Source organism: Notolabrus celidotus, chromosome 7, assembly GCF_009762535.1.
Source record: "Notolabrus celidotus isolate fNotCel1 chromosome 7, fNotCel1.pri, whole genome shotgun sequence".
Taxonomy (NCBI): Eukaryota; Metazoa; Chordata; class Actinopteri; order Labriformes; family Labridae; genus Notolabrus; species Notolabrus celidotus.
The window spans coordinates 17,564,211-17,577,100 of record NC_048278.1 but is presented as its reverse complement, the minus strand read 5'-3'; the positions used below and the strand labels follow the sequence as shown (position 1 = coordinate 17,577,100).

The 12,890-nt window shown below is 40.0% G+C and overlaps 1 protein-coding gene across 1 annotated transcript in view; it reads left to right on the top strand.

Moving 5' to 3' along the window:
• Positions 1-11,621, top strand: part of palm3 (paralemmin 3) — a 47,981-nt gene extending 36,360 nt beyond the window's left edge. Inside the window, 9 exon segments of the mRNA XM_034687308.1 lie at positions 812-892; positions 5,845-5,983; positions 6,661-6,712; positions 6,837-6,888; positions 7,854-7,884; positions 8,600-8,653; positions 9,695-9,808; positions 9,811-10,050; positions 10,083-11,621. Coding sequence (XP_034543199.1) covers positions 812-892; positions 5,845-5,983; positions 6,661-6,712; positions 6,837-6,888; positions 7,854-7,884; positions 8,600-8,653; positions 9,695-9,808; positions 9,811-10,050; positions 10,083-10,714 — 1,395 coding nt within the window. The 3' untranslated portion in view covers positions 10,715-11,621.
• The last annotated feature ends 1,269 nt before the right edge of the window (positions 11,622-12,890 follow it).

The window sequence follows — 12,890 nt, the reverse complement described above, 5'->3', positions numbered from 1 at the left end:
GATTTTAATAGTTTGGAGGTGGTTTAGATGGATAGCCAGGAAGACCTTCTCATGTTTACAAGTTCTTATGGGTCCCATGGATGCGATCAAAACCTGGAGAGCTAAACAGCTTTGAGGTTTGTGTTTTCACTGTTAGGATGGCCAATCATCTCCAGCGCAGAAACGTTGTCTAGCTTTCTGTTGACACTTCTCTCCCCACTATTTTTGTTTTAGAAGTCATAGGTTCAAGACTGTCCTTATATTGTATGCCTTTAACAACCATTTTAAACGTGGAACTCCTAAAGGATCAGTGTCACAGGAAGTTTTACATGCGAAGTTCTGTAGCAGTAGTGGCAGCTCGTCTCCTTTCACTTAAATTTCAGATTCGTCTGCACAAAGAAAGAGAGGGTAAAGAGACTAAGCTCTCTAAGCTGTCTGCGGCATCTAAATAATTAATTGAATATACAATGTTGTGAGCCGGGGTGTCCCTCTGGTTTCAATACCATGTTGTCAAGGGAATAGCTGCTCTGAGCATTATGGGATATAGAGTTTACCAGATGTCTGTGGTGACAGTGTCCTTGTGACAGATGGTTGACCAGGTGTCCCTGTTTAAGTCTCATCCAGTAATGTTTTATTCACTGTGTCTCTTTCCTCTCTTTGTCTCTGTAATGAAGTCACATTAGCTTCTAACTGTGTCTGGCTTCTGATCACTGTTTTTAGCTTCTCTTCATGTGAACAAGATTGAAGTCCCCTTGCCCTAACTATTATAAGTCTGCACTCACTATTTTTCTATTCACTTTTCTATCCCTCCCTGCATCTCTTTCTCTGTCAGGAGAAGCGCCGGCTGCAAGAGGAGCAGGACAAAGCCAGGAGAGAGATGGAGGATGAGAAGCTCAGGCTACAGCAGCTCAAGGTCTGACACACAGTTTGATCTCATTCAGTCACACACACGCACGCACGCACGCACGCACCACGCACGCACGCACGCACGCACGCGCACACGCACGCACACGCACACACACACACACACACACATAACTGCATGCGTCCTTAATTTAACTGCGCTAAATTCCTCTGCTGTCCTATTCACGCTTGTTAGCAGGCAGATATCTTTAACATTTATTTCCTTTTTGCACGTACACACATCCTCTCACACACACACAGACAAACTTTACAACCTTCCACACTTCCTGTATTCGGCCTGTTACACACAAGGTTAAAAACAAGCCTCCCTTTTCTGAAATCAGTTTTTATGTGAATGTTTACACACTCTGCAAGTCACAAAGCTGCTCTATTGTTTTCACATCATTTCCACACTGGCGTTCCCACTTCCTACTCTACTGTGTTACACTGCCCTGGGGCACATTCCTCAAATTGTGTGAAATTTTTGCAGCATGTGTTTGTGAGCACTCAGGTATGCGTGTGTGTCTATGTGGTCTTGAAATAAACTGTTTTGCATATTGTTCTTGACTTATTTGTGTGTGCAAGTGGGTTTATGGATCTTTTTACTGGACCTGAATTGCATCTATGCAATCAAAATGCAAGTTGCATGAGGCTTCAGAGATTCTAAATGATAGTATCATAGCTTTTACATTCATTAGTTCTGACATTGACTGTAACCCCAGAGTAGATGTAAGGATGCGATAAAGAGGGAGCAGCAGCTTAAACACACACTGATCCTGACCTGCAGGAAAGTTTAGAGAGGGCTGTGTCCAGCAAAGCCAAAGGCACAGGGAGGGGAACAGAGCAGGGCTTGTTCTCCACTGCAAGAGAAACACAGAGATGATTTTGTGACGCTTATAGTTAAGTAAGCAGCTACTGGCTAACGGATGCCAGATTTTGAAAACATGGGGCTGCAGGGGTTGTGGGGTTTTCAGATTCATGCAGACAGAGCCTAGTTTCACACAGGAAGAGAACCATAGCTGCTGTGAATGGAATGGAATTCATTTAAAGAGAAAAGCATCACATCCATGTTAAAAATAATAATACATTTATTTTATGAGAATATAATATATTTACTAAAAGTTTCTCGTGAACAGATTCTATTTAGTTTCGCTTGTCAGGGTCAACTACAGATCAGCGTTCCTGGAGCTGGCAAGAGTTTACTGTCTGGCTCAAGGGCTGCACAGATGCTTACTCAAACAAGCACTTGAACCGAGGTCAACTCACTGCAGCTTTCATATGTACTAAGTCACCCTGTAGGTACTGCTATAAGTCTGGACGTGCAGGGGATCACTACTGCTTATTACATGTAATGTTTGTGTGAAAATGTAAGTTTTTCTTCCTGACAATTGTCTCCCTAATGGTTTGGAGAGATGTATTAATTTACAAAGGAGTTAAGCATCAAACAGTAACAGTTTTAACATTTGAGGTGTGTCTAACAGCAGACATTTGTGACAAGCCTGACAGATAGACAGTTGTGACTTTAAAACCATTTTCTTGCAAGTAAATGTACGCTGATTTATTTGCTTCATTCCTGAAGGAAACACAAGGTGTGCCGAAATACACTATAACATACGGAAAGAGATGCATTACGAAGGTGAATTTTCAATGTATTACCTGTATGTATATACTGTGCATCCCTGTACCCAATACCTTAGAGTGAATTAAGCAAAGGTTAAGCTTAATTTTTCATATTTGTTTATTAAAATGTCACTTCATTATGCCTAGAATTAATTATGTCTATTGAAAGAAATGGTTGAAATGGATTGTTAGATTTGCCAAGGAACTGATGCAGTTTATTAACCTGTGTTGTGTGTGTAAATTGTGTCACATTCAAAACACACAAGTAGACTTGAACACTTCATGTCCGTTGTAGCTCGAGAACCAAACACAAAAACAAAGAACTTCAAAGCATCGGAACTAAAGAGTTGTGCTTGTGTGTTTTGTGTGCCTGTTACACACTTGTAACAGTCTGTTTAGAGAAGATGCTAGGAGACTCAGTCCTAAAAGCTACTGAGAATTGCCTTTTTTGTGAACTTGAAAGTACTTGCTTTAGTTTTCTGTAAAGAAGGGAATAGCATGTAGCCTCAGGCAGCATTTGTTCCGGGTCAAGACTATTTACTGTAGTGGTTGTAGAAAGACACAACTAACACATCCATGCTAGCATTCTCTAGATAGAATAGCTGAGGTGAAAAACAACGCCATGGATTCACTGATGTGTCTTACTTTCCATCTTTCACTTATTTTTTCTTCCCTTTGTTACCATCAAATATTCACTGTTTACTTTCCCGGTTCTCTCTCTGGCCATGTCACAGCTCCCCGCATGTCTCTTCTCCCCTCTCTTCCACTACTTATTCCTACTCTAACTTGAGTCTGTCTGAGATTTCTTCCTCAAGCACTCATTTAGTATTCTCATAATGACAAGCATATCAATTTGTTCTGTAGTAATTAGCATTTTGAGTTGCTGACAGGTGTAGTCTTCTATGACTCATACTTTTGTCTTTATACAGCAGAGTCTTAAAAGTACAAACTTCTTTAGTTCAGCCCTTAAAGCTCCTGTGAGGAGTTATTAGCTGGTTATAAAATTGACTCAATTTAATACTGATGCCTCTTTGTGACCATGAAAGCAAACAAAGAAGGACATCAATAAAGAAGATAGAATGGTTTATTCAGCTATTTTTATTAAATGAAACTGCTCCCTTTGATAAACAACATGCTGCTGATGCCGCCATTTTTTTATATTCATCACGACAAAGATTTGCAATGTGTGATGCTTTTAAGAAAGTGGGATGAGATTTTTCCCCCAGCAAAAATTGACACAAACAAAAAGTTCCCCAAAGAGTTTCAAACTTAACCAGCATCTCCTACCTTAACTTTCTTAACTTAACTCCAAATTTAAATGCACAGCATTTGCCTGCTAGCCACAATGCTCAATAGTTAGTCACATTCTCCTTGTAAAATTCTCTCTTTTCAGGCGCTTAATCCAGATTTTTCTTTGATATATTTGCATAAAAAGTGTTAACAGAAAAGCCCTGTACCCTCCCTTTTTATTTTAACCCTGCATCCCCATAGACTTCAAGAAATTTCATCTTCTTCAGTTTTCTTCCTCCTACTTTCGCCACACCATTAGGGATATTTGGCATGATCATGTGGGGGCAGTACTACAGCAGCCCTACTCACAAGCTGTTCATTTGGTAATGATTCCTTTTTTTAAAGTATAGCCATTAAAATCATGTAACCAATCAGCTCGCTCGATCACAGAGCTCTGTGGGCTGATGCCAGTTAGGTTATTGATTATCTTTCCTGACATCATACTTAAACAGAGTCTGAAGTCAGATTATTGAGTTGAAATTGTTTTACTGCATAAATATAAACTGCGCGTGGTTATCACTTTGAATCATGTTCTCATTGTATTAGTCCTTTAACCCACAGCGCGTCAGTTGATTACCGTCAGGGCTGCAGCTGAAATATTACGTCTAAAACTGTTACACACGGACACAAGATTAAATCTGAGAGAAGATCATTGTCAGGGAATAAACAGAGTTATTATTATCAGATCTATCTGCACTAAGTGATGAGAAATAAGACGTAACTTGCGCATTCAAATATTTTTTGTCTTATCCCTCAGTTATGCCTTCATGTTGTCAAACTCATCTGTTGTTGAAGTTAATCTGGATAAGTCTATGTGCTTAACTTCAATATATTCTAATAACAGTGCAGTGTTTGAAATTCATGTCAATGTGCTGACGACAGACTGTTTGTGTCTGTGGTCACATGTTGCCTTCCCCGTTCATGTGAACACACTCAGGGTAATTCTGGATTGACTCAACATGTTGATAAACAGCTTTGTGTGACAGTTTAGCCTGGTCTCCTTGTGGTTCAGTGAAGATGGATCAGGAGAAGATACTAGATATGCTGAACTCTCTTCTTAGTATACCCCTCAGGTGTCCACAGGTCTGATCACATGCAGCTCTCTCACCAGTCTGCCACCAACATTTGGTTTCAGTTGAAAATTTTGTGCTAGTAGCAAACAGCTGTACAATTGGGCTAAATTGTGACTGACTTTTTGTAAGTGCGCCAGGCAAATATTAACAGAGCTTTCATCTACTTTCAAAAATACACATGCTGGACAGTTATATTTAGTTACTCTACTTATTCTGGCTATTTTTGAAAAAAAATGTTTTAAGTGAATACTTTAAGACGCTAAGGAGGCTCCAGTCTCAGACTTAACAAGGCAGCTCTACTGCATGCTTACTGTTAGCTTAGTTTAGTGTTTGATTAGTCATTGTCTATTACCCTACTGTCGAAGTTGATAATTTTTTGTCCACAAATTTTGAGGTAAGATATGATTATTTTTTCTGCAATGTTCTATTCAAAAGGTCTGTAACTAAATAGCCGGTATTGCTGTTGTTCAGTCTACTCTTCTGTGAGTCCAACAAGTGGCTCAGCTGGTGAAGTATGTTATGGTTCTTTGAGTGAACTTTTTGCTTGAGTTGTCTCTGATTCATAATTTAAGCATATACTGTTAGACAGCAGGCTGATATTATGTCAACCCAGTAAGTGTGTTCAAGTAGTTATTACCAGTGTCAACATTACATAACCAGGGAGCGTCTACAAGTTACCTCAACACTTAAATGTAATGCTCAGTACAAATCTCAGACATGATTATTTTTTTAAAACACATTTGAAGAGTCCTTGTCTAAACTGTTTGATAGTTTTATTTTTTTATACCAATCAGTAAGAATATCTGTTAGAACATTTATTGCTTACAATTATCAATATTATATCTGCTTCAAATATGATGTCACATGTTTGTTTTGTTATAAAGAATCACTTATGAAACACTTCATAGAAAGGATAAAAAAACACTCTCCTCTCTGTCACCCCTTCCCTCTTTCTTTCCCTCTTCTTCCTCCACTCCAGAGAAAGTCTCTGAGGGACCAGTGGTTGATGGAAGGACCACCTTCGTCCCCAACTTCCCCAGACTCCAAGAGCCCTCGCTCCCCTCTGTGGGGCTCCCAGGCCCAGGAGACGGAAAACCCCATTGACAAGTATAGCCAGTGTGTGAGACTGTGTTGTGTGTGTGTGAGAGGTAGAGCTAGGAGACGAGGAGATTTTCTGGTGGGTGCCTGAGACAGTTAGCAGAGCTGGACAGAGCATGAGAGAGCTGTCATCTTTCTGTTGTTTTTGGTATAGTTTGAACTGCTTGCACTGTATAATTGATAGGTGGAGCATTCCCTTTTCTATTTTTGTTTTCTTGTCATTTCTGCTGTTGTTGTGAATTATGTATGCTTTGGAGAATTGAGTTAATATTCTCCCGACAGAGAGTCAAGATGTGATCCAGCCTAAACAGTTGCCAGACAAGACTGGACTTTTCTTTATTGCTGTGGACATCTTGTCAGTTCCTCGTACGATACACTCCAATGATCCCAATCTTATTACCACAATAGTCAAAGCTCTCACCTGTCTTTCCATTAAACTCCACACACGCACGCACGCACACACGCACACATGCACACATGTACACGTGCACGCACCCACTGTGCAAAGCCTCTATAAAAATTAAATATGCAGCCTTTAAAAAACTATTTGATTGGAGTAATGCCACTGCAGTGTTAAATGTTAAATTATTCCAAAATCATGTTCTAGCATCAACTCTTAACATTTAGCAGTACCATAATTGAGATTTAAGACAGATTTTTGACGGGTTTTGCCTTTTGTATTTGTTGTCCATCTCAGTTAGAGGCAGAGAGGAAGAGACACTAACGGAGCAGATGGAGGACGGCCAAATGTAAGCACTGCACATACACCACTCACATACAACACACACGCACACTCACACTCCTTCTCATTCTTTGGACACCGAGGGGTTGGGATATGTGTTTAACAAGCTTGCCTCCATCATCTTCCATTAGGCCAGAAACATTTTCCCACAACTTCTGTGTCTGGCTTTTTGCCATGAATAATGTATTCCCCTCTTAATGTGCCTTTGATGTAGCACCTCTTGTTCAAAAGCAGGAACTTTATGAATGTAATCAGAGCTGTAACATAAACAATTCAGAACTTGATACTCTCTGGAATTGTTGTTTCACCTCAAGCTGAGCTAGAATGTGTTTCCCTCACCTCGCTCAAGGTCTACAACAAAAGAGGCACTCCTTTTCTGCCGTCTGGCCCCAGGGTCTTTTTCTGAGGTTCCTTGTAATCATCATATATTCATCTTAACCATGGCGCTCAGCTAAAATCAACCAGAGAATAAACAGAGGATTACATATTTAATAGCTGTAACTGTAAGGAAAGATGAGGCTTTTGAATGTTTGACCCCATCCTCTGTGTAAGATGTTAGTGCTTACAGATATTGTGCCAGCAAAGCGTTGGTTTAGTGGGCAGTACAGGAGTGAGTGACAGCTAATAACTGGCAACTCAAAAAGGCACATGAGGATAATTATCACATTTGCCTGATGCTTTCTGATAAAACTAGAAAAGCATTTTCAACCCTGAAAGACTGCTTTTAACTGTAACAGCTACATATGCTTACATGATTATAGTGCACATCTGATGTAATTATTTATAAGCCAAACTATGGAAAAGGAACACTTTTCACAGATCAGGTAGGACTTTTTAAGCTCCATCACTCCCCCTTGTGACCAGGCTGCCTGAGTCTCATGAACCCTTAACACCTCCAATATCCTCCATTTACTATTTAAATCCAGGCTCTACTTGTCTAGTCTCCTTGTATTTCAATTTGTTCACACAAGTCTGGATTGCATCTGTTTCCTCAAAGCTGTGTGTGATGCTCCAGTATTTGCAATTCAAATGTTTTCTTTTTATATTTACTTCAAAATGCACTACAGGTTCAGGGAACACAACTCAATCAGTTTCACCAGTCGAGTCAGAGTAAATTTAATTCCTCCCTTGTCTGTCTTACTCAACAGGAAGCAGTGAGAGTGGCAGAGGATGGGGCAGGTAAGTGGGACCAGATAAACCTTTTGCAACAGAGAAATGTTCAAATTATAGTGAGCATTTTAGAAAACTCTCTACCAGAGAGGAGTGATGAATTAATGGACATTCATACAGTCGAGGAGTTAACATGAGCATTTTCAGTTGATTTGACAAGCTCTGACATCCACAGTCTATGACAGGTGGCAGAGCGAAAAATAGCTTTTTAACACAGTGTACTGTGCAGTTCATGTCAAGCATGTAAAAAAACTCCATCATGTTAAAACCAGTTTGAGCAGATACACTGCTCTTACGGCTGCAACCACCTGCTAGCCACGGCAGAGCCTCCTTATGCCACATGTACTTAATTACATCAGTACACATTTGATTCTATTAGCTCAAACTTTGGACTCCTTCCCATTGCTATCTGTTTGCTTGCATGACAACAAGTTGAAATCTTTGTATAAAAAGGAAACATTCTTTGTCAAGACTCTATTAAAGTTCATACATTGTTAATGTGACAAAATGAGTGAATTTAAGATCCAGATGTTTTGACAACTTTGTTATTATGTCTTTAGTTACTGCCAGATGCATCTTATTTAGATGTTTTGAATGCCAAGTTTAGTGTACCCTGTGTTGTTTCCTAGGAAATCAGTGTGCAAAAAGAGTAAAAGAAAATCCTATTTCCGTACTGCACATTTAAACTGATAATGTGGCTTCAAATGTATTATTTCTTCCTCAGATATAGTCCAAGATGTTGTTTTGCAGAATGGTGAAAACAATCAAACAGGATCTGGTGAGTTCAGAGCTGACCTATGTGTCATACAACACACACAGACACGCACCTCAGTATGCAGAGTGGAAAAAACATCCTCCAGAAATTAAATCACATCTTTTATTTCATTGAAGTCTAAATCCATCTCTTCCAAAACCCATTTTAAAGACCATCCAACCACCTATAAAATGAGTATATGTATGCATTGTATGCAGTGATCTCAATAAATTAGCATCATAAATGCAGGGGTGGCACCTTTACTTTGTACATTGTCATGAAACTTATTATTCCACACATATATTTATGCTAATAGGCTCTCAAGTGCATAACTTGCATTTTTTGGGGGCAGTAGGTTCGTGAACATGTCGGTGGGGATGCTGCCCAAGCTGTGAAGTGGACAAGAGAGCTCTGAAGATGAAATTAAGCCATCCATTTAAATTTAAATCATTCAGAGTCTATAACTTCAGACAGCCAGATCTAAAATTGCTGAGGCATGTTCTATAATCTGTTGCTAGTTTCTACACCTCTGATTTCTATTTCAAGTATTTTATATATAATTGTGCTTTTTTGCATGATTGCCTGAAAATGATAATTTACATTTCTTTTTTTTTTCCTTTTTTGGAGCTTGTCTATTTCGCTCCAACAACAAAAGCCTTCATTGTTCAGAATACACTTAATGGGCCTGCAGCTAAAACAGTGCTGTCATTGTTTATTAGCGTCTGCATTTTTTATTAGCAGCAAAGTGGATGACTTGACTGCGTAGAGCATTCAGATTCATAGACGGCAGATCTTTTGTTGACTGCATTGCAACATACATTTGCTGTACTGAGCACTGACATATTGGAAAATAAAGCTTCCACTAATTGCAATCAAGAAACTGTGTGTCTATATTAACCATAATAAAAGCTATTAATCAGTATAAATGACAGTGTTGCATATTGATTGCTCATTTTCTTTACGTAATTCAAATACATGAACAATGCTAGCTACTTACATCAATGCAATGGCACAAAAATCTTCTCTTTTACTGACAGTGATATGAATCTTCTGTTTCATCTTCAGAAACAGTAGAAGATGAGGAAAAACAGACCAAAGCCCCCTATTGGATGAAAACTGCAGCTGTCCTTACCAATGGGCAAGGTGAATTAGAAATAACCACCAATCACAGCCCTCAGAGGACAGTAATCAGCACACCTATAATGGACCAGTTGCAGCCTCAGAGGAGGAAGTAAGCCAGAGGCTGGAGCCAGAGTTGAACCTGGGTGAGGTTCCGAATGTCAACACTGAGGAGGAGGAGGAGGAGGAGGAAGAGGAAGGCACTCTGGTAATGAGAGCAGAACGTGTGATCATAACAGATGAAGGGGATGATGTACATGGGGATCTAACACCCCAAGAAGATCAGCAGGAGACCATTGATCAGATGAAACCCCTCTGAAGTTGAAAACAGAAGCAGGTGAAGAGGGAGGAGAAGCGGTAGACGAGGTGGGGGAGGTAGTGGTTACAGAAGTAGCCCCAGAAACTTTCACTCAACCAGAGCAGAGTGAGGCAACTGCAGAGGCGCAACCACACACTGAAGATGAAGTCACAAAGGATGATATGAGTACAAATGAAGCAGATTCACAAGCTGAAGGACCAGACAAACCATCAGAAGATCCAACCTCTCTGCAGCTGCAGTGCCAGACTGATGCTCTAGAGGGCACCACAGTGGCTCCAGTGCCTCCAGTGCCTGTCTACTCAGATGTGCAACCGTCTGTTCTCACCCTGAACTTGGAGGCAGAGGGTAAAGCTGAAGAGTCAACAGAGCAAGCTGAGGCAGCATTAGAAGCCCAAAACCCTCCCCCTGTGCCAGGCCAGTTCCAGGAGGTTCCCCTTGCCGATCCTAAGGAGAGCCCAAGGACGGAGGTAGGACCGGGGGAACAGGAACCCCTCCTGTCACAGGCCAAAGCCCCTGTCACCCATGCAGAGCAAGCAGAAGCCAACAGCTTGACCAGCACAGAGACACCAGTCCCATCCAGGGTTGGCCAGGGGGAGGAGACCCAGGCACCCAAACGCAAAACCTGCCAGTGCTGCTCAGTCATGTAAGCACTGCCTGTGCCTCCATTCCCGCTCTGTCTCTTCAGTCTGCAGCATCCTTCAGTCTGTCTCTCTGCCGTTACATACATACCATATTCAATCCCCCTGTCTTTGCTTCATACCCTTATATTTTTTTCAAATTAGTATGTCCACAAGCTACTCCCTCCTCTGCCGCACTCATCTTTAATTTCATCATCCCACTCACACTCTTTCACATGGAGGGATGGACTGGACTTGTCAGTGTTTAAAGTGCCTAGAGGAGCTCTCTACCCTGGACTACTCTAAAACTGTAATTTGAACCTTATTATTCCTCAATATAGACCAAAATATGAGGTGTTTATTTAACACTGTTTGATTTTGGTTTTATTTGTTTTGCCCATTTTCAAAGGATCTTAAAATTCATATATATGAAGTTCAGCAGTTAACCAAGCAAAGAAGAATTATTTTAAGCAGATGTATTTACATTTATAGTTCAACAGGTTCTTTTCATCTGTATAGCGGATTGAACTGAAAAAATCCAAAGATCTGAAGAGGCTGTTGTTCTTATTTAATGAATTTAAAGCTGAATTGTTTTATTAATTTTTTTCTTTTATTAGAGAAAATCCAAGCTTAGGACTTTTCTATTAACTCTGTAAACAGTATGCAGACTTATAGTTTAAAATGGTGAAATTTTTGAACAACAGTTGGTGCAGCTGAATATTCTTAGACTGTTTTAAAATAGAGATTATTTTTGAAATTCTGAAAGTGTGACCTTTGTATTCTCACCTTCTGGAGAGAGGCCCCAGAGCTGTTGTTATAGCTCTGTGTGTGGATGTATATACTGAATACAGGAAAAAGTGGAAACCAGAGTGTCTGTGATGTCAGCTTTGAAATGATTGATGAATGGTTGAATGATTAAACTGACATTTGTGATACATGTCTTGGTGTTCACCCAGCCTTTCTGTTCCTCGAGCGGTGGATCTGTCCCAGAGCTTGCACACTGCCTCATAAAAAACAAACACACTGGATAATGTGTTTCAAACTTTACTGTTTTTGTATTTGTATTCTTGCGATTACATGAGGAACCAGTATTTAATTGAAATAGACAGAAGACTCATGATCACACACTTGATCTTTTGGAAAGTAAAAGTATCAGTTAACTCTTCACTCATGTCAGTATGAAGATGTAACCAAGCATGCTGATAATTTGGATAATTCTATTAGCACTGCTGCCGTATGAAATAATTCAATACAGTGAAGTAAAAAGTGTCAGCATCTGATGATTTAGTTTGTTGTTCTGTCCTCACAGTAATGTACAAGCCCTATTAGTTTGATTCTTCATTTATCAAAATTTGATGGTTTGATTTTTAATATTTTAAAAATGTTATTTGCATACAACCAAGGTCTTGAGAGATGTTTGCACTCCTCAAAGTGAGCAAAATAATGCCAAAAACAGAACGTATTGACATTTGCCAGAGAAGTATATGAACTTTTAACACCACTCAAATGGATAAGTATGACAACAGCCTGACATTACGACTTAGTTCTCGACAATGTGATTAGTTTTGAGCTTTTAAAAAAATGCACTCAGTGCCAGATAGATGTGGGTGGATGGGGGGGTGGGAGTTAGCTTTTGAGTTGGCAAGGACTGAAGATAAATATTTATTACAAACCCACAGTCATTGAACTATTCAGGTCACAAGTATGCATTCCCAGAAGTTGTCCTTTTCTGCTGATGTTGCAAAAACTATGATGGGAATAACTAACAGGAACATTCCACTCAGATTTTTTTTTTAAATTTAAGTTGTGTTTTGGGGCATTTTTGCTTTTATTGATAAATGAGAGACAGGAAATGTGGGAGTAGAGAGTGGGGGAAGACATGCAGCAATGGCCCTGGCCAGAAGTCGTAGCAGTGCCTGCTGCGATGAGGACTATAGCCCCTGCACATGGGGAGCGCTTCAACCAAGGTCTTGGCCAATAGTGCTCCTATCAGAATTTTTCACAATTTTAAGATTTCCAAGTCAAAGTAAACTCACTGCAGTATTGCATGTGTTCATTGTCACAAAAAACACGTGGACTTTGCTTGGTCAATATTGAGAAACTGCAGCCCAAAGCCTGATCCCACTGTGTATGTGTACCACTGTGAGACGAACGCTGCAATGACTGACTTTGTTCTGACTACAGCTGTTATGACTTCTCCATTCAG